We start from the raw sequence: 22,876 nt of genomic DNA, 5'->3' as shown, positions 1-22,876 counted from the left end.
GCCATGTTCTTCAGGCTGATACATCACAGATCTCAGAATATCATCTTTATAAACATGATACTTCAGCTGTTGAAATGCTGGCTGAAGCACACAAGCAGCAATACAAAGATACAAATCAATATGTTGTCACATCCAGTGCTCTCATAAAACAGTAAAAGTCCAGCAGTATTGTTTGTACACAGTGAAGACTAGGCCCACACCCTTAGACAAAAATCAAGAGACACGATAAATAAAGCTACAGTAGAGTTAGAAGATTTAGTTATTTCTCTTTGTGTATACAGCTCACACACAAACTAAAAATTGCTTTGGTGATTTGTGTCTGAACTGCAAAAACAAAGAGAACACCCCATCTGTTTGCTCTCTGCTAGACAGACATCCAGTGCTTCAGGTCTTCAGTAATCTGTTGCCATGATACAGCAGCACTGCACAACTCTGCCTCCTCCTTTTGCCTTTCTCTGGGGCTCTGCTGGCTCTCACTCCATGTTTTCATACAAGCATCACAGACACAGCCTGCAACACGGGATCGTTCCGAAGGAAAGAACGTACCAGAAGTTCTGAGTAATCTCTATTTGCATTCACCATTTCTACTCACCGTACTGTCACAAAGAAAAACAAGAAATGCAGGAATCTACTACCTGATAAATAAGAGTACCTTGAACATCCTGGCATGCCTTCCTGGCCTTACCTCCTCGAGGTAGCTCTGTGTGCAGGTACGCCAAGCCCCTAGTTATAGAGTGTGCCAAACGACAAGAGCTCACCCAGTCACTTGTGTGGAGACTCAAATATTTGCACAAAGAACCCTAAAAAAAGAAATAAATACTGGATTAAAATCATAGTCCAATTGAATAACCCAAAATCTTTAGGAGAGTCAGTTTTATCCATTGCTCCTGAAAGGTGTAATCCTGCAGCTGCTTCTGTGTTTATCCAGATGTTCTAAAATACAAGATTGGACCAAAGTTTCATTAATTTCTAGTGCTACCATTTGGTTTATCTAAAGAAGCGGAACAGAAAATTTATCACAAAATAACACAGATTGCCTTTAGGAATAATGATATTAATTATAAAACAAAAGCAAAGCATACACTTGATTTATTCTTCTGAAAAAGTCTTGTTGAACAACAGAAGAAAGGTAACTGCAGACATAACAGCCTGGGTTACTAAATAGTGGTCTTTAAACCATTAGCACTTACAGAAGAACACTCATCAACTCTCACTGGCATCTATCTCCCTGCTATAATCTATTCATATATCGAAACAAAAAAACCCAAATGCAATTCAGAATAGGAGCAAGTCCACACACACTGAAGAAACAGGAAAAAAGAATGTCATGTCCCCCTTTTCTTTCAAGAGAAGTTAAATGTGAAAAATGGGGGATTTTTTAGTAATTTGTGGTGGAATCTCCAAGAAAGCCAGAAGGAAGGGTGTCAATTATGATACTGAGATATTCTAGAAACTGACACTGCTGTCTGAAACAAGAGCCGGATCCTGCAAACTGTGACACCTTTGAGCAGTTTTTATGCACATAGTCCCCAGTGACAATATACTCAGTTTAAACAAACTGAAACCCCACGCATGAAGAACAAGTTGTCCTGTTGTATTGGCATACATATTACAATATATTTATGACTACAAACCACCCTGGTTTTGCCTATTTAAATCTGTAATCTTAAAGATGCACCAATGTGTAACATCTTATCATAGCCACACAATAAAACATTTTATTGCAAAATTGCTTATGTAACATTTGGTTCAAAAAAATCTGGTATGTGCCACTTGAGTCCATTTGGAGTCAACATTCAGGTATGTAACACATGCAGAGTTCAGATGGAGACACACAGATACCAGAATTTAAAGTGACTGAAGCATTAGATTTTTTTTAGCCCAATGCTAAAACTAAAACCAAGTTCTTGACACTCCTTAACAGAATTACAAAAGTCTTACAGCTTTTCAGACTTAGCCTGTGCAGAACAAGGAAGCCGTAACAGATAACCTCCTTGGTGAAAACACAGACCAAATGTCACTCATACAGGTTTACATGAGCAGTTTTTTTTCATTGTTTAAATGCTGTTATATGAACTTCAAAAATATTTTGATAATAAATAAAAAAGCTGAGAATCCACATAGAAACAAGTTAAATAATTTTACACTTTTTTCTTATTGTTTAAAGCTTTTCAAGAAATACAAACACTCTTTATCAGCCTCCAACTGCCAGCAACTTGGGCACGGTAACAGGTTTTCTTGGCTTAGTGGGTTAAGATTGCAGCCCATTCTAACGGAGGCCACAGGACTGTTGTCATGGTGTGACTGGAAAATACTCACTATATAAAGACCTCAAACCAACTTCAAGATCTTTCTGCTGCAGAGCTTGCTAGCCACCAGATACTTTTTAAGCTAGCTGAGGGTTGTGATTTTATACGTCTAGTGAAGTTCAATATAAATGACAACCAGGAAAAGTTTTAGTCAAGATTTAGATATGTCTTTGTAACTAAGATTATTCTCATCAGAGTCATGAGTTACATGTTAAATTAAGGACATTTGTTCTGATTGTAACTTTTGATACAATTGATAGTTTTGTTTTAACAATAAAAAGATTTTGTATGTGTTTTACAACAACTTTTCTATTCTAAAAAGACATGAATGTCTGACTACTGGGAGGACAATTCAGTGACTATTAACATATTTCCTACTATGTCATCCCTTGCAACTTACTCACTGCTTATTCACCTGCCACACCTCAGAGTACTACCAGAACAGCATGTTGATTGATAAATACACCTATCTTTCCTTTTATTACTTGCTCACCTACTTTCTTTGGTCTGAAGGCATGTTTGGATAACAAAACAATTTGGGTCAAACCTATCTGTCTTGCTTTCACCGAGGCAACATCAAGAACAATTTTCTGTGTGCAAATGTTCTCATTTGTGCGTTCTTATTTCCAGGAAGGAAAGTATTTTGAGGGAGAAGGGTGTTTTGGATGGGGAGTATTTCACCTGCACATCTTGTACAGGTTACTCCTTATTGAAATAAGATTTATGGCTCCAGTTTGAATGGTGCAATTCCCTTTTAGTAGGGCTGCCACAGCAGGCGTCCTTCTCTGCTGTTAGCTCCACACACAGCAGAACATCTGCTCACTGAATCAAGGATCACGCTGTGCATTAATTACACCTGCTGTGCACTTTTTCCAATGACTTCCAAACCACCAGTGGATTGATTTTAGACTAATCTTGCTGTTCTTAATACCATATTGAAAAAGAATCTGATAATATGATGTCATAAGTCTCATCTGTGCATTCAATCAGATCATTAACAGATCCTGTTTATATAAGCAACAAGACACAATTTTCAATCAAATTACATTTCAACTGAAAATCCCTTCATTCAAGAAAACAGCAAAACCAGATTACCTGTTAAGACAGTTATGCTATGCCCTCCCAGGAGCAGAATACTCGCTTGATTTCACTTAATTATTTGAAAATAAACCTACTCTTTCAGAGCAGGCCAGAGCTGACGTGCTTTGTCACTGTCCATCTGGTGCGGGCACGAATGAGCTTTTTCTATGGTCATTTCCAGCCTCTGCAATCTCTTCTTAGATGCCCATCTTTTATAAGCCGACATGATCAAGTAAAGTGCTATGTTGACTTAAATTTGCATATATATTTAGATATTTATATACAAGTATGCATTTAACTTTCAACACAAGCATATAGACAGAACCACGCTAAGACAAGCCAACATTACTGCTATTTATTACTGTTCTGTTTCTTTTTGCTACTTGAATAAGCAGCTTTTGTCCTACTGGCCCCGTAACAAATCAGACTTCAGCCATCACCTTTACACACTGGGGGAAATACGAGTTCACTTACTTGAGACCAAAAAGCTCATTAAAAAAATTATTTAACTGAACAATTGAAGTTCTTTCCCATACACAAGCAAAAAAGCCCCAAAATAAATTGTATTGTAAATTACATTTTATGATTTTTCATGAAAGCAATTCACATTTATGCTGTGTATTTTAAAAACATTTTTGTTTCTATATGTGCGTACAGAGACACACAGAGCATTAGGATCTCAAATCAATTAAGTTGAGGGATGTAAGCATTCATTAGCTAAAGAGATTTGAAGACATGGTTCTGGAAAGTCAGTGCCTTCTTAAGACTTGTCCTACATCATCAATATATCTTGCAGCAAAATAAATAAGGTATGCCACAGAAAGCTTTAAAGAAGGTAACAGGATAAAAAGCCAACGTGATTTATAGTACCACAAACTAGTTTGACAACAATATTGGATCTATTATGTTTCATTGTAATATACCCCACCATTTACAGCTAGTGGGTGAGGTCATAACTACCATAACAGAGATACAATGTCTTAACACTAAGAAGTTTTAAATTAAATTATTTTGAAGTAAAAACAACTCTTCAAATTCTGTCCTTGAATGTTGCAGTTAACTAAAAAAACCTGTACCATAACCAAGAGCAAATACTACAGAATACTACAAATACTAAGAATTTGTAACACTACATTTGGTAGCACTAACTGGGAAATCTTAAAGGGTATTACAGTAAACCATGCTAAGGTTCATTAAAACTGTAATTTATATGGATTATTTTTACATTACTGTGCAAGAAGCAGCAATGAAAAACATTGGCAAATAATAAAGTACATCCCTTTTATGTGGCTATTCTTAGGAATCCAAACCAATCCGATTGATTTCTTTGAAGCACTTACATTGGGGTAATATTCCATCACCAATAAATATTCCATACGGCCGTCTGCAGTGAATCTCTCATCCCCCACAATGAAGCGGGCGATGTTGTCATGTTCCATCAGTGGAATCCTGTAAATGTTCCTCTCATTGACAAAGTTCTGACGATTAGCAAAAGAAAATACTTTCACAGCAACTGGACGTTCATCTAGGGAGCCTTTATACACTGCTCCATATCGTCCCCGGCCAATCAACTGGAAAAAAATGTAAATAATTAGTTCGCTAAATAATAAATGAAGACAAAATCCAAGTTTTCACCCTACAAAGATTGTATACCATCTTTTATACTGACTTACACTATAAAAAATAATGAATAGGGTGAATATTTTGTATTGAAACTAGAATTAGAATGCTGTCATAAAAGCTATTTTGGAGCTGGAAACCTCAGCATAGGCCAACTTAGATTTTACTAAATTGATCTGAATGCCCAGTAAATAAATCATAAATCAGCAGTTTTATAAACAGAATCAACAAAATTCATGTGTTTTATGCTGCTCATTCTCTTATTAAACTTTTGCCTACTAAACATTTATAGCTTTTATGTGACCAATTTTAATTAACTCCAGAGATCACAAACATTAAGCAAAACATTTCAGGTTTAGGATAGCTTTAAAAGCTGTACCTTTTAGGTTAGTAATAACAATATATGCATTTGTAGTGCAAAACAGATACCAAAAGAGGTAAACAGATTTTAACAGAAAGGAATAAATTCCTTACTACTTGCCAATCTTTATTCTAGCTCACACTATGTTAGACAGTCTTCACAGAATGGCCCTTCCTACATCCATGGCAAGTGAAGAAAGATGTAATCTCTGCTCTAAACCAAAATGTAGGACCACCTTCAGGAAGAGTCCTAGTTTCTAAAGCTCAAAAAAGTCTTGCCTACATAAAAATTTAAATATCTATTTAATTCAAATAATTTTCAGAAAGACCTAGACATGAAACTGTAAAGAATTCATGGACCAGTATCTTTTTACTTTTTAAATACTTACACATGGAAGAGGAGTGGAAAGTGGAAGGGATTACAAAAGTAATGTTTCTAAAGATGATAAAACTGTCTAACAGAAAAGTTTTCAACACTAAAATATGCTTTAATAGACAGACTTTCCATTTCTCAGTCCTCCCATGTCAGCGGACTGCAAAGCAGCAGAGTCACTTCAAGGTACAAACCTGGAATGTATTCTACCCACAGAGATGTGAAAGGCGAGCACAGGTTACGACAATTTGTTCTGCAACACCCTGTGATTGGGGGCGAGGAGTCAGCTCCTTAGGATTTAAGAAAGAGGACAGAAGACCTCATAGCAGATTTCTCCACCAACACAGTTGCTGCTTTTTCCAAGACTGCATATCAGTATGAGTAATTTAATCTGGGCCTTTGCACACTGTTACAATACATATTCTTACTCTGCCTCAAGTACTTTTCTGTTGGCAGAAGGCACCCAAGTTGCTTTGCTGATTAGTCTACTGTCACCATTAGCCCAGACCATGCTGCATGTCGGCAGTCTGCATCTCTAGGAGTGATTTCTAATGGGCAAAAAGAAGAAAAGTACTACTCTCTGAATCTCTCTCAGTCATTCTACTGATTGCTTTCTGGCTAAAAGCTTTTAAAAATTCTGTAAATTCTCTCAAGCATACCAATTGAAAGCGTAACATTTTGCAGCTTTCTGATCACACATCTAATACCAAGCTGAGTAGAAAGTTCTGGTTGGCCTTTAGTTGCCATGGAGATAGAGAGTACCCCACTGTGAAGAATGACTATACATAAATGCACCACTACTGAAATATACTGCCCTATCTGCAGTAAATTCTATATCCCAATAGTGTTACTAAAGCATTTCAAATTACTACAGTAGGATACTTAGATACTTGACACTGCAGTGTCAAGCAAAAAGATGGATCTTTTGAAGCAATGCTGAAATACAGTGTATTCCAATTTTCCCCATTACCTCCCAGTGTTTAGTATCTTCTTCTCAAGGTAGAACATGTTTGAGCTAATACCAACAATATTACTAACAAAACCAGGCAAAAAGTAACTGTGGCAACCTTTTTTTTTTTTTTTTTCTCCTTTTAATTTCTTCTTTAAACTGTGATTTAGAAGAAAACATTACAGGAGCACTGATACATTTCTTTCTGTAACTATATCTGGGATGTGATATGACCACAAGCGTTACATTAAATAAAAATGAAGATTAAGAAACTGAGTTGAACACTTACCTCCAACAACTTTAGATTATCCAGATCCAATGAGGGCTCTGATGCTGCTGCCTCCATCATGTTCATACTGTGCAAACCTTGTTTACGGTCTCCTGTGGAAGGGGTGGGAAGGGAATCAAACTGTTGGGGGGTTTTTTTGCCATGCTACAAGTGAAAACAACACAACTTACCTGGGACTTGGCAGAAATACACATTGTAGGCAAGGACATAACAAGTAAAAAGGAATCCTGTAAAATCTTCTTGGAGTCAGTAAAAATCAGCAGTGAAGGTGCTGATAGCTACAAACTTAAGGCTATGTGCTACACGACTATTGTGATAATTGAGTGTCACTGACAATAACTATAAAGCATGTTCACAACCTCACTTAAGCTGCTTTGAGCAGAGGATTTGCTGAAGGAAAATGAGTCCCAAAATGCCAGCTTGGAGAAATCATAAATCTCTCTAGACTGTTATGAAAGGGATATCACCATAAAGTGTCAGAGAGGAGAAAGGGGAGCATTATGTACAAACATATAATAGGGACTGGGGAGAACATAAGACACAAGTATAACTTTGAGAAATAGTCAAAAGAACAACTAAAAAAAAAAAAGGTATCATCAAACACTACCTGCAAGCATCCTGTATCCAAAGAACAGAGCAGCAATCAAAACAGCCAGTACAGACACAGACGCAAGGGCAATAACTATAGTCTCATCTCGATGAAAAGAATGAGAAGAATCTGAAAAAAAACAAGATGAAAACTCTTTAATTGTAAATTTGAAAGAATCAGCACTAAAAACCGTGTAATTGTTGTTACGAGGAAAAAAAATTGCACTCTGGATTGTAAGACATTGCACTAAACTCTTTTTCCTCTTAAAATCTAGGGATGGCAAAAGAGCTGATTAGCCCAAACACAGCTGAGAGCACATTCATGAGCAGCTTTTCCCAGTCCTCCCTCGTCACCACAGAGGGAGGCACCAACAGCAAAAAGTTGGCTCTTTCTAGCTGGCAAAGTTCAGCCCAGCTATACAAGGCCAAGTTGATGCAGTCCTGCTCTGCTATCTGTGCTTTAATCCAGTTTCCTGGTATGAATCAGGTTTGTAACCTTTACAAGTTTGGTTTTTTACTATTTTTCCCAGAATGAATATCTCAAAAAAGTTTGCTAATAATGCTGCAAGTGTGATAAATACTGAATGTTTTGTATTCAAATATCTACAACATACATTAGATACAAATCCATTTGTGCAAGTATTTTGAAATACTTTGGGGTTTTGGTTTGCTTCGTGTCAGCACTCAGATAATTTTTAGCATAATTCTCACTCTCTAATTCACAGATATCTCTACAGACTGCAGCAGAGTATCAAGAAACCTGAAACAACAATGAAACACTAACATTTGAATTTTGACAAAATGTAAGTATCTTGCTTTTTCTTAGGGGGGGTGGGGGGCGACAGTGCGGGGTGGAAGTTTTCATGAAAAAATTTGTTAGTGTCTTGAATGGTTAGCTTAATTCTTCTCCACATCAGACCCCACTCTTGCTTCTTGCAGGCATATAAAAATTCAGCCACTTTTATATAAAAATTTATTACTGCAGATATTCTTCTGATGTCAGAATCACTGGAATGTAGCACTACAAGACCTCATTTACCTTGGCTTCCAAACCAAGTTTGGGAACTATGTCTAAACTTGTCTTAAATATTGCTAAAAGCACTCCTTAAAAGACTGTAATGAGACCTAACTATCCTAAAAACCACAAAATATAAAATGCACACAAGGCTTAATCATTGGGTAAATTTTTAGGTGAGACTGAAATACAATTTATCCCAGTCTACACTAGCTGCATAAACTGACAAATTCACTTTGCTTGAACTGCATTTAACAGAAATTAAACTTGATTCACTTATTCCAATTCCCAGTGTGGACAGACACAAGAGAACCAGATAAGAAGAGAAAGCAAATTTAAAAGACAACTACTTCCATTTTCACATAACCATAATGGCAAGAGGAAATAATAAAACGCTGGTAAAACAAAATACTAGAGAAAGTTTCAGCTGTGACAGAAGCACATGAAAAAATCACCCACAAAAAGTAACATGCAGCTCATATCTGATAAGCCTTTTAAATAAGAGGGAGCTCATGGTAATCATGACACCATCAAACTCAAATTTGTTCCGTCAAAAGCAATACCATCACTACTGGCTTTGGTAAAATAAGTTTCACTAAGAAAATAAGCTATTGTCACAGAGCACAGTACTGTGGAATAGGAGTGGTGACTTCCATGGCGAGATTAAAAGATACATGTTACAATTCTCATCTAAATTATGAATTCAAAACATATACATACATACATGTATATTAAAATCCACAATATCATAAAGGAAACTGTTACATCACACAAAGCTATATGAAATATTACACAAGTCTAAGAAGCTGAATAATTGCTGGCAGGGAAATCATAATTTTGACTTTCAGATTTTTATGAATGGAATTTACTTTTTATTGGCTTATCTTTTAAAATATATATTAAATGTGGTAGGTTTTGCATCAGTTCAAGACAGTGCCTAGCATGTACTAAGAAAATACAGGTTTTCAGGGGCTGAACTTTTTGCTATAATCTCAGCTGTATTTTCTTTGACCACACAACTAGGGTGCAGCCATTTACAACCTTCCCGTTGCTAAATATACAGTAATCATGAGGGCCCTCCTCTACCCTGGAACAGGATTTTGCTGTTCCTCCACCTCAAGCATGGCCCAGGGCAAGGGCAACCTGAGTAAGGGTTATTTAGCAGCTCTGGCTGCACTGGCACACTTGCTCTTTCTCCCATTAGAAGCTTGTGAATGGTGGCATTATGCAGGCTGGAGAGCTACTAGAAAATCTCCAAATAACAAGGTTTTGTGCCGATCAGCAGCAGAAAAACATGCAGAGAAAAAAAGATTGTTGCTTTCTTGTTCCTTGATGGACCATCCCATCTGGGGGCTTTTTCTCTTTAAGTGGGTAGCTGTGCAGCCCCAGGTAACCTCAAAGAACTTACTTGGCCTTCAACAGGAGAGGATGTTTTAATCTTTTTTTAAACAGAGTTGTTTCTTAACAAATCTTAGAGATTGGCTTATCTTGAGCCAATTTTTATTTCTTATAAACATTTTAAAATAACGTTGTCAACATTCCAGCTGCCAAGTCAGTCCTACAAGTGTACAGTGTGACTTACTACTGTCAGGTTGTTGAGCAACATTTATAAATTTAAGAATAAATACAAATTTCTTAATAAGGGTGACTGGACATCTCAATGGAGTGGTAACGTGCAGCTCAAAACAATATGAGTGGGTAAAACGCTACATATGACTGCCAGTCATTTCCCAGCAAGGACAATTTTATGATCTTTTACCTGTAAATCTACATAAAAAGAAAAGTGCAAAACAAACACAATGACAAAAAGCCCAGATGGCCCCCAAAGCCCCATAAAACGTATTATTTCTATCTGCCCTCTATCTGCTTTGTATGACTAATAACTTTTGATGTTGTCAGATTATCAGTCTTTCTTAAATAGAACAAAAAGGATGTCACGTATCGACCCAGTTTTAAAACCTTCCAAAGCTTAACAAAACTCTTATTACCTAATTCATTTTTTCAATCCATCTCTTTCGTTGGATATATTTCATTTTTAGCCTTTTATACCAGCTGCTGACTTGCCTTTAAATGCCTAGATGAGAAATGCTAGCAAAGCCAAAACTAGATAGGAGCTCTCAAGGCATTTGCAGAGGTTCACATTTCCTCTTTCATCTAATTTTAAGTAAAATGATACATAATTCATATGTATATATGCAGAGAAGCCATAATTCTCTTGGTATTATTTGGAGATGCATTTTAACTAACTAACCAAAAGGCACATCATAGTGGGTCAATAAAAGTAATTGATGACATTTAAGCAAGGTACTTTTTAAATAAGAATGTAAAATATATATGCATACAAATTTCTTTTCATGTTTTCTTCCATGAATTTAATGGACCTGTCTGAAACAACCACGACTTCTTAAGATTAGGAAATTCGATATGAAAGTTTATTTGATATTATGCCTCCTATCAGTAGCTCCAGATGGATCACACAGCGCAAACAAAATTTTCTGAAGCAAGACTTTGTTGGTCTGAAACTGTTAACAATCCCATTCCCAAATCAGTGGGGATTTTAAAGTTTATTTACAAAATGACAAGAGACCTGCCTTACAGCTTCAGTATTTTTCTGTCATGTCATAGTATGAGCTGACTTTAAACATGCATAACTACTATTCAACAATCTCATTTGAGTTTTTGGGATCATTACCAATATTTGGGTATTTCTTTAGTGACAAATACAAACTGAACAAAAACCAAACTGTCCAATACTGGCTTCAAATTTCAGACTGGGAACACTGGTATCTCAATATTATTCCCAAACCAATGTATAGCATTAAAAAAGCAATAGCATATGCTAAGCAGAATTAACTGCAGACTGTAGAAAATCCAATGATTAAGGAGATGACTGTGGAGCCAAATTTTACTTGTACTTGTACACAGAAGGTATTGCCAAAGCTTCCTCAGGTTTATGTTACTGTAACTGAAAGCAGAGGTTAGTGTAGTTGCTTGTTTCACTGCTATTTATATGTGAGTTTTTTATTTCTAACTTCCACATAGGCTCCCTGATCTAAAACAAAATCTGCCAAAACAAAAAATTAAAACCAACAGAAACTGTTGTAAGGCCCAAAACACCTTAAGAGCCAACTTCTTATCCCACTTGGATGGGAAAAGGAGAGCACTGCTCACAGGGCTACAGACTCTTCAAGCAGCAGCGTGAGGATGCCATTTAGAAAGCACCAAGCACATACATACTTCTATCTTGAAACATTTCTGCCAGTCTGATACTAGTCAACATTTTTCTGAAGGCCACCAACCCCGTCATAAAGAAATATCACAGCAAATAGTATGTCTTTTTTTTGTTTGGTTTTTTTTTTTCTTGTTGTTTTTTTAAATAAGAAAAAGAAACAAAGCACGACTCATTAAAACAGAGACAACCTCCTTCTGGCTGGGGAGCAGCTGGTAACCAACAAGCCACTGTTCCCAGAAGCGTCCTGACCTCACCATCAATAAAGGGCTTGTTTTTGGGTTCCAAAACTCTGAGTACAACAGCTTCTGTGTACGGAGAGAATTTTGTCAAAGGTACACACAAATAATTGTGAATGTATTTCAGAGCAAACTGTGAAGGGGAATGCTTCTAGTACTTGGTTAGAAGTGAGTCATCTGGCTGAACCCAGCCATGAACTTCAGATACTCCCTGCAGGCACTTCTACCACATCAGGGATTTCTCTCTCTTCTCTCAGGCATCACTGCCATAATAGTTTCCAAACACTTATACAATATCTTTGGTAAATTAATTTTTTAGAATTAAGCTTCCATATTGCCGCACATGGAGGTTGTCACTGCTGTCTTCCTAACCTTCCCTAGGAATGACACAGAATGAAGAATGCTGACAGTGCCAATGGCATCAGAAGAAATATTTTTCTTTCAAATTACTTTTTCCACCTTAAACATAAGCTTGTAATATTAACTAATGCAAAAGTATTCCAGTCTGTACCTATGCCCAAAAAAGCTGCTTCTTTGTTTCTCTGTAATTTAACTTTCAAAAATGAAAGCCTCTCTCGTATGCTTCCTGTTTCCGTACTTTAAAATTAGCATTTATCCTATTACCAAAGAACATTTTGAGACATCAGAGAAAACTGAGACAAAACCAGGTAACAGCAGCCAATGGCGAAAGAGTCTGTAAACATACAGAACTCTTCCCTGGGAGCCAGAAAGAAGATGTGCGATTCCTGTATCTTCCTTTTCCATCAGCAAATACTGAGAAAACTGCAGACAGCTATCCCTTTAGTTCCCCCCATCCCAATATATCCTCCCTCTGTGGCTGCTCCAGATAAAGTGTCAACTAACCCACCACTACCAACATTACTGGGTCAGTTCAAGCTCCAAACTCTGTGCTGTGAAGGTTAAATATTCCAGCCTGGTTGATGAACTATGAGGAACTCATGCAGCATTTTCACATTTCCTCCTTCACTGTTCAGCAGATTGTTGCCCCCGATAGATATTATTACTAAAATTACAAGGTGTGAAGTGAATGGCATGGGAAATGAAGAGAAGGAAGGATAGTCTCCTCCTTATAGCAGCTGAAAGCTGTCCTGAAAACTCCTCTGTACCACTATACCAAAAGGTGCTACACCATGATGGCCAAAGAGCTCCCTGGGACACCGTATAGAGATCACTGTTGTGATGAGACAGCCATGAGAAAAGGCAGTGAGTGTTAGCCATGTTGAAAACCTAGGAATCCCGTGGGGAAAAATTTGATTGTATAATTAAAGGCTGTATCACAACACAAACGCATGCAAGGAGATGGCCTTAAAACTGTGCAAGCAATGACAGTTTCCTTCTAATCTTTAAATGGCTGAATATGAAACCTTTGGCTCTGAAATGTTGTTTCAATGCTATATATTTATATGGGGGTGATCATGTAATAAAGGACATTTGCACATAAATTTCCACCAGATCTCTATATTGCTATTAAAGCTTTTCATTCCATTTTTAGAAAACTGCCTACTCTTCATCTAAATGACTCACAGCTGTGTATCTGTCACACAGTAGTAAATAATTCTAGAAAATGTGTGTATTTAAGTTTAGATAAGCATTGTATAAAAACATTTTAGAGAAACATACAATTATTCTATATAATGAAAATTAGTTTTAAAAATAATTACCTATGTTCCCACAGAATTGCTAGTATCAGTATATTAGAAGCCAAGCGGTCTTACAGCTGATAGGTACCAAAATATTAATATTTATTTAAATTGCCATATGACCAAGTAAGTAGCAATGTTAGTCTCCCACAAATAATGAAAACACCATCCTTTAACCTTCACAGCACAACAGTAACATCTGATTCTTCAAAACAACTATAGCTGTACGGACTCTGATCAAAGTCAGTAAAATTACACAGGGACTCAAAGATCTGCCCATACAGATCACTTTAAAAGAAGCAGAGTCTTCACGCCATCCTACAACTATTTCTTTGATGTGATAGATTCAATATGTTCACTGCCGATCTGTTGCAGAAGTTGCTTTTCCATTAAGGAATCTGAATGATACTGAGGATGAGATCAGAAGCATGAGGGAAACCTTACAGTTCAGTCACCAACACAGTGCGAGATGGAAGGCTGAAGTGTGGGGGCAATACGGCCTTCAGCTGCAGATGACTGCAAATATGCTCTGCAGATTGGAAAAGAGACTTTTCAAGTATAATTAATTCTACTTGCTTTTAAAGTCACATTTCTTTTCACAGTGACCCTGCACAACTTTCGTGACAGCAATAAGATCTCAGTCCTTTGAAAAAACATAAAATTAGCAATCTTTTCCAAAGGCCCACGGTTCTCAATCACAATCTGTTTATCTGTTCTGTCTACACATAGCTTATATCAAACATGCCCTAGGAAGTGTAAAATAAGCCCTCATCCCTCACTGGATTCTAGCAGTGCATTCCAACCAAACAAAAACACCTCATCAGGTCTTTTTTTCTCCTCTTGTCTGGACAGTAATCAGCATTTTTTTCCAACCAACTGACCACTACCTCATTCCTGATCCACTGTCCCACAGCAAGAAAGTTGTCTTCATCACGCTAGAGCAAATTACAAGAAAGCCTTCAATATAAACACTATACCAAAACAACTCAAGCTATTTTAAGTGAATCTTAAATTCATCAGTGCAGGGAAGAAAATGTGAATGAAAAAAAAATGCAGAGAACTTGTAACAAAGAAATAGGTTAGTAGCCTTTTAGATACCATGGACATAGGTCAGACACTCATATATGCAAACAAGAATCCCAATCACACAGCCTTCTACATCAATTTAACTAAATGCAGTTAAATCCACATTTTTAGATAAACCGGAAATACAAGGTTGGAATAGCTTAAAGTTATATTCTACAGACCTTTACAATGGACTCCAGCAGGAGCTATTGCCAGTTTTCCATTAAACCCATGCATAGCTGAGAAGGATGAAAGGCAAAAAATAGCATTTCGTAAACAACTTTTGCTGTTTGCCTGAGCTTTTATAGGTGCATGTTTTAAAACAATTATTATCCTAATTCTGATTTATGAGCCTGTACATTTGAAGTGAGGCTGCATCCTTCTGTAAGCTCCTGACAAATTATTAATAAAATTAAAATCCATGCCCAAATGTTGTAATTAGATAGTATAAAATGTAAATATCTGATACCTATCAACATGACTACCTTCAGTACTTAAACCAAAGTTAAGGTAAGGAACACTCTTTCAGATACAATTTTTGGAGGCACCGGAATGCACAATGAAGTTAACAAGAAAACTTCTATGGGAGAGGACTGAGCATTCAGTGCTCATGCAGATGAAAAGCACAAGAACAGTATTTTTTGTGGGAGATGGCACAACATTCTTTAATAAAACAATCCTACCAACCAGTAACACTAAGCAATTTTCTTTCATAACTGAAAATGACTGTTTTCCCTGGACTTAAGAGTAAATCCCTGGTTTCTAGTCTACTAGCTTAGATGAAGCAGAAAACTTGCACTTAGTTCCAATCATTCCATTATTTGAAGAAAAAATTTAAATAGTCACCAATATGTTTCCACTTTGCATCATTATATCTGACTGATTTTAACTTTTTATATATAATCTTATATAATTATTGTAATGAAGTGTCCTTTAAGGTGCATCTTCTCATGTTTTTCTCCACATCAGGAGAGCTAAAATTTTAACTTATTTTTCACACAATCACATTGCTGTATGGAACCTGGGCTGTAAGAAAGCACCAGACTCTCATGAGACTTGCAGTAACATCACAACCTGGCAACAATGCATCACAGATCCCATCTGTCTCCTCAGAGAACGCCTCAAAACATCATACAGCTTGGGCTGTAAAATTTGTTTTCCGTAACATGCTCCAGAGGAATACTGCTACAGCTAGAAGTCAGTCATTCATGATGGCAGAGTTTCAGTGGGCAGATCTCTCTTTAAAAATCTGCTGTCAGAAGATACAGTCTGGATTTGAGCTTTCTGGGCTTTGTCTGGAGGAGGAGGGCTCCCTCGCTGCTCCTGCAGCCAGGCAGTCCAAGAGGTGGAATTGCTCCCGGCGCCTCTGTCCTCCTCTAGGGTAGGCTGCCACCAAGCACCTGATCCAGCGCCAGGCTGTGGGTATTAGATTCACCTTGTTTTGACAACTGAAGGCTGCACTGACACATGAAACTTAAAAATTAGGCATGTGTGGTAATTTCTTTGGCGGAGAAGTGGGTTATGCAATCCCTAATAGCTCTTTCTTTGATGACTAGATACAGAGAGGTGAATTAGCAGCTTGTCACGTTTGTACAGAAGTAATTCCTGAGCTGATAAAAACCCAACACTACTTCTCTTTCTGCCTTTTCTTCTGTGAGTTCAGGCATCTTCAGTGTAATTTCTAACACTACTGAATAGACCCCTATAATCATGATGTATGTAAAATAAATAGCAATTCAAAAATAAAACCAAATCTAGATTATATTTCTGAAGTTCCCTATATATCAATAAATATTTGTTTACTACAGAGATAAAAGAAATACCTTGCTTCTATAGGTAAAATGCATTTGAGTACACCGCAACCTTGCCTTCAAGCTTAATGGAAAGGTAGTTTGGGCACTTAACCACATACTGGGGACATCTTCTATATTGAAATAAAATAGTCAGAAAACTGTTTTTTAATAAAAAGGCTGAAAAAAACATTTACATTATCCCCTTATATTGATCTTGGACCAATGGGACTTCCTCATCAAACCAAACGGTAATGCTGACTTTAACATAATGGCACTCTTTCAGCCTCTGTAAAAACACTGGACCAAAAAATGGATGTGCTGCAATGGGGAAAAAAAAAAAAAAAAAAAGAGTACTTCAGAATGCCTCTTTAAAGCTATTTCAAGTTATTTTAAATCCAACAGGCTCAACAGCTAAATATTTAATGTTTGTAATGTTCCCAGGCACTATAGAAGAGCTCAAAAAACGACATCAAAACACATGGGTGAGCAAACAAACAAAACCCCTCAAACCCCTAAAATCTCTTAGAAAAGGCAACTCTGCTCCCATGTGCCTGCATTTTTCCTGTCTTCAAGAACTCCAAAGCCCACAAACGCTGTCTATCAATTGGTCGTGCCCTCCTCTGCCAGCAGTTTCCTCAGTGGGAAGGCTGAGCCAAGCCCAAGCAGTGTGGGGCAGCTGGGCCTGCCCAAGCAGGTGCTCCCTGGGTGCACCCCAGGGGAGCGCCGGGTGTCTCTGTTTATGGCCAGCAGAGCCAGCCGCGGCACAGAGGCGTGATGCTGCGTCCGCCCGCTGCCAGCTCTGCGCTGCCCGCTCTGGTGCTCCTGTACAGGCAGGTACACGGAGGACTAATGTCCTGTCAGTAAAGCTGCACGCCTCTGACTGAGGTTCAGGAATATTTTTTTCCTGTCAACCTTAGCAACAGGCGATGATAAACAAACTGATTTAATGGACATGATTGTACGGGGCGTTTATTCCAAAATCATTTCCCTTAACATGCAATGAAATTTGAATTATAGCACAGCTTTAGTAAACTAACGTCCTCAAGTAAAAACCCAATATTGATACAAACAGATAGGGTGGGAATGAGTTCTGACAAAACCTTTCACTACACTTCTAGTTTATGTCCTAGTACTTTGGATCTAATGTCCTAAATCAGCTTAATACTGTAATCTTCCAGTGTAGCAAGTATTTTATTACTAAAACTTACCTCTTCCTACTTTAATTCAAGAACATTTTCTATACTTTCAGTACAACTCAGTATAGCATACATTCTTGTACGTATAAGGGTTTGTAATTTTACATTTGAAGGCATGTGCTACAGAGCTGTGAGTTAAACCTGTCTGACATTTTAGAAACATTCATGGTTATTAAAGATCATGTTTGTCTGGCTAATGCCAATTCACATAACACCTGTGGTATTCCAAAAGGTATGCATCTGCTCCAGCTCTTCCTGTCATGGTTTAGAAGGACAAAGTCTAACATGAAAGTACATGTCCCATTTTCCCATTAATCCCCCCTCATACTCTCCTGTTTTTCCCAGTCATCTTTTCTACACAGCCATATAATTCTAACTTTTATCAGATTCTCTTTTTAGGACTTAAAAAGTATTTTAAAATCTTTATAACTTTAAGATCACAATAATCATTACATTTCTCCACCCTCTAACATCATACTGGTTGATCTTACCGGGTATTTCCCATATGAAATTACTGGTAGAAGGAACTGAGTGATGAAGCTGAAAGTGGGAAGCTGCGGCCAGCCAAAAATCCCCCTCCTATCTCGCTCCAGGGTCCCTGAGGAACACAGTGAGCAGTATCTTCCCTTCTTTTCCTCGAGATCTTAGGCACTCTCATTCAGTCAGCATCAGTGACTCTTGGTATCTCTCTCTCTCTCTCGCTCCTATTCCTCGTTCAGCTCCCATCCAGCACAGCACCATCACTGAAGACACTGCTCTCCCTCTGCTGCAATCCCCTGTGTCCACGCCAGTGAGCGGAGGAGGCCAGCGGCGCAGCTGAACTACTTCTGGTTCCTGCTGAAAGCCATTTCTCCTCCTCAGCTGCGAGGCCTTGGCAACAGCTGTTTTCCTCTATCCCTAGCCTTGCTTAAATGGAGATTCAGCTGGCTTCTGGGCAGGAAGAACCTCCTTCTCAAAGATGCTTCACAGATATGATACACAGCTATTTGAGGACATCCTTAAGCAGAAGGAAATTAAGGACAGAAAAAGCCATGGAAACCTGACAAGCCCAACAAAGCAGTCAGGAGGAGACAGAGGCATGGCCAGAAGGGCGGAAGCTGAAACAGTGAGAATGGCCCAGTGAAGAGAAAAGCTTTAACCTCAGGAGGACCCCAGCAAGATCAATAGTCTCCACTGACACACAGCTTCTGTTTCCAAGGCATCAGCTGGAGTAACCTTCTTCAAACAGATAACTGCATCTTGTATGAGGGCACACAAATGCACGTTAGATATGTGTAAATGCATTTTTTTTCCTAAAGGAAAGAAAAATTTTCCAGAACTTTAAATATAAAGCAAAGAGAAATTCAGGTTCTGTTTCTGGCTCTGGTATAGAATAGCCTCATCTTAGGCAGGTTACTTTGTTTCTTTGTGCTTTATGTTAGCCAGTTATATAATGTATATAATGGGGAAAACAGAACGTTCCCTAACTTCAAAGGTTATTCTGATTATTTCAAAATAACATGAAGATGAAAAAGGCAATAATGATAAATAGTAATCCTTAGTTTGCACATATGCAAAATCCTTCTACAGATCTAAGTACTTGATTTCAGATGAAATACAGACATCGTTTGATGTTCATTCCTCGCAGCACAAGTGCCAGCTCAAGCATCCCTTGCCTCCTACTCCCAGGTGCCTGTTCCAGCCCAGCGGTGCCCCGACAGCTGTGCTGTACAACTGTGGTTATGCTGAGCAGGGAACTGGGTACAAAAGCCAACAGGGAAGACCATGGGAGGGGAGGAAGAACGGTATCTAAGGCAACACCCCTGCCAAAACAAATATACATCAATCAAGGCTGGTATCAAAGCTATCTATTTGTGTTACACCGTGGGTATATGAGAAATATAGCTGACTTCACTTGTATAACACGTTCGGTCTGCCCTACAGTAACAAACTTGTTTCAAACTGGGAATAAATATTTCAACACAAATCTGAATAGGTCACAGGGAGACATTTCATAATCCTACAGAACCAATTTGCTAATGATGTTGGAATCTGTGTGGTTGCTAGATTAATTTCACAGATTGAACAAAAATTTTACATATTGAATGATACAGATTCTCTAACTGTTCTACTTTAAACATACTTTCAATGTAATTATAAATTTTCTTAAATCACTCCCAGAAGTTGTCATGGCCCTGAGTATTGGTCTCAGCTATTTTAATGACACTGTACAATTAAATTGTAAGACTGAAATTGATGCCTTCACAAGACACTTATTTACACAAATACTGTAGAAATTAGAATGGGGAAAGCAGCCTTTTAAAAAATGAATATAAAGAAGGTTTCTGTCAATCTGATTTACTCAAATCCTGGGTGTACCATGAAATCCTGTTAAATGAATGCCAAAAACTTCAAGTCCCATTAAAAAAATAGAAACCTTTTCTGTGAAACAACAGAATAAAATTAAACTTGAGACCGACTCCTTCCTGACAAGTGTTCCTGCTTAAACACATCACAAAATACAAGCAGTTGTAGCCAAGGTTTTCAAATTACTCTTCTGGTTCCCAACTGGACACCATCAAAGCATTTCTAGATTCCAGCAAAGACACTGTGAAGCTTGCCCACTTTTAATACATAATTGTTTGGTTGCCCAAAATTTAAGACACCCCTAATTTTTTGCCCATCATTCTCAAACTACTCTTAAAACAAATCAGGTTTAGGAATATGCAATCCTATAAGTTCCACTGAAGTGAAAATACCTAACCAGGACAAAAATGAGGATTTATGATTACCAATCGAAATGGAAGACTTCAATGAACTCTACCCTTTCAGACTGCACTATGTTTTGGTGGTTGGGGTTTTTTGTTTGTTTTCCTTGCTTATCCCATCTAACAATTCACAGGTAATCACATCAGTTACGCCTCTGAGCAGGTGTTGCCTATTAGCGTTTTAGACAAGTTCTGTTTCCTAGTCTATCCTTTCAAAAAGGAAATCCAAGTGTTCTATGATTTCTATGATGCTTACAAAATACACTTTCTATTTTTCCTCCTAAATTTCCCTTTGCTGTAAGATTTCAAATACAGGAAAGGTCTGTCAGGAGCCCAGTTCACTTCAATAATGTAGCAAATTGTTAAGTACTTGAGCACATTTCTTCCAAACAATTAAAATATGGTTCCTTTATCATGGTAAGCTGATATTCAAACTTCAAAAGGCACTTGCAAGTACATATTTGCTTCTCCAGAAGAAAAAATTTGCAGCTAAGAGCACCTACCTGCTAACTACTTCATTTTATAATAATCTAGAACGAATGGAAAAGCCTCCATCATAACACAGGCCATCATCGTGTCAATGGCACTTGTGGGAATAAGACACTGCTACTGACATAACCCATTGCAATGATTACAAATACACTAATGCAGTGAAGAAATTAATGATATGCTTCTGGCATCACTGTTACAGTGAACATGATAGGCTATTCATCAGGTCCTGCTTAAGCAGAAACTGTTAATGACTAAAAGTGATTACTTCAATTCTTATACAGGCTGTTAGAAAAATCTCCAAATTTACCAGTTTATGCTTACCTACCAACTCACTGGTGTTAGCACGTAAGTGTGCAGGCATAAAATGAACATGTCTTTGATGAACATTTAGGTGACATATGAACTCAGCTAGTTAAATGTTTCGTGCTACACTCCACCACACTGTAGAAAATTCCTGTTCCACAGCACACATAACATGGTGACCACACAGACAGACTCTTACTAAATTAAATGCTGGACTGTGCTCACCTCCACTCCCTGCTCTGTGTAGTCTACTATAGATTATAATACTACACACTAGCTCAGTCTAGGATCAAGTTCAGCAGAGTTGGGAAAATATTCAGACTGATATTTTTGGTACCTTATTTGACTTGGTCTATTCTGGAATATTCAGTGAAATTATGAATTCACAATTTATGAGTTTTCCCCATTAGCAAAATTTAATTATTATTGTCTTCATAACAGATATCTAACACCCTAAGACTATTAGGAAAACTTTCTCCCAACAGTAGTGCTTGATGTTTTCTGTTTTAATTAAAATAATAATAAGGTTTTTAAAAAAAATTCCATTTAACCGATCTGTATAAAGACAGGAAAAAATTATGTTAGCATACCTGAGCTATACAGTTGAAATCTCAAATTAGTTTAAAACCTCTCCCTTGATGTACTCTCTCCCACTGCCATTACACACTAACTATTCTTTTAGGCCTGGACGGAAGAAGTCTCTTATTTAACCCTTCAAAGCTGAGCAGGGTTAGACCACACCTTCCTTGGCACTCTCTCATTGCAAGTGTGCCTGTCTGCAAAAGCTGCGAGGCCTGTGGACAGCATCCCTCCCAGAGCTCCTGGCACAGCGCTCAGGAGATGTGTAATGCTTTTGGTTTACAGCCTATATTTATTTCACCCACACACATTTTTGGTTTACTCCGAAGATGCTATGAATGGCTCTGCAGCTGGGAGTGTCTAACATAGGTGTGTACATGTTCCACACACCCCAGCCTACGTGTGGTGGTGGACACTTCCCAGCTTCATCTGCACAGCTAACAAGTGTACGATTGATCTGCTGACAGTGCTGATGATGGCAGAAAAGCTCGAGCTACTCTTCAGGGTCATTAAAAAACTTTTTCAAAAAACAGTTTAAATATTTTCTGTATGTTCATCTATCACTGACTTCTGGTGGTTTTCCGTGCTTTATATCACAATAAGTTTTCACCAGGTTTTCTCTGCTTTCCCACAGCATTGCGGAGCAGCAGTATCTGGACCTACATTCAAAGGAAGAACATTGATAAGGTAATTCACCATGGTTCAGTTAGCATCATCCATTTTGCCTTACTCACTGCAATTATTCTCATAGAGAATAGAAATGGACAAAAACAGAACAGCAGTTATAATATAACCAATTTGTATTTGCTGCAGTTTAGAGGTCGACCTTTTAGGAGTTCATGTTGGTGTGAATGTGGGTATTTTCTCTACCCTTGGGTGTTATTTTGTCTGTTTTTTTTTGTTGGGAGGGTGGTTTTAGGTTTTGGGGTTTTTGTGTGTGTGGTGTTTTGGTTTTTTTTTTTTTTTTTTTTAACCGTAAAACCTCCCAT

The 22,876-nt window shown here is 37.7% G+C and overlaps 1 protein-coding gene across 13 annotated transcripts in view; it reads right to left on the bottom strand.

Moving 5' to 3' along the window:
- Nucleotides 1-22,876, bottom strand: part of BMPR2 (bone morphogenetic protein receptor type 2) — a 114,846-nt gene that overhangs the window by 19,468 nt on the left and 72,502 nt on the right. For 12 of the 13 annotated variants that reach the window (XR_012629434.1, XR_012629435.1, XR_012629437.1 and 9 more), the window contains 4 exons: nucleotides 7,588-7,698; nucleotides 6,981-7,072; nucleotides 4,730-4,960; nucleotides 686-800 (listed from right to left, as the gene is read on the bottom strand). Coding sequence is in view for 4 of the 13 variants with exons in the window: in XM_074872913.1 (XP_074729014.1) it covers nucleotides 686-800; nucleotides 4,730-4,960; nucleotides 6,981-7,072; nucleotides 7,588-7,698 (549 nt within the window). In the remaining 9 variants the exon portion in view is untranslated. Of the gene's footprint in view, nucleotides 1-685; nucleotides 801-4,729; nucleotides 4,961-6,980; nucleotides 7,073-7,587; nucleotides 7,699-8,182; nucleotides 8,226-22,876 lie in introns of those variants that run through there. The other variant, XM_074872915.1, reaches the window with a different exon arrangement.

Source organism: Strix uralensis, chromosome 6 (genome assembly GCF_047716275.1).
Source record: "Strix uralensis isolate ZFMK-TIS-50842 chromosome 6, bStrUra1, whole genome shotgun sequence".
Classification (NCBI taxonomy): Eukaryota; Metazoa; Chordata; class Aves; order Strigiformes; family Strigidae; genus Strix; species Strix uralensis.
The sequence above is the reverse complement of the archived record's forward strand: the minus strand, read 5'-3'. Positions and strand labels throughout refer to the sequence as shown.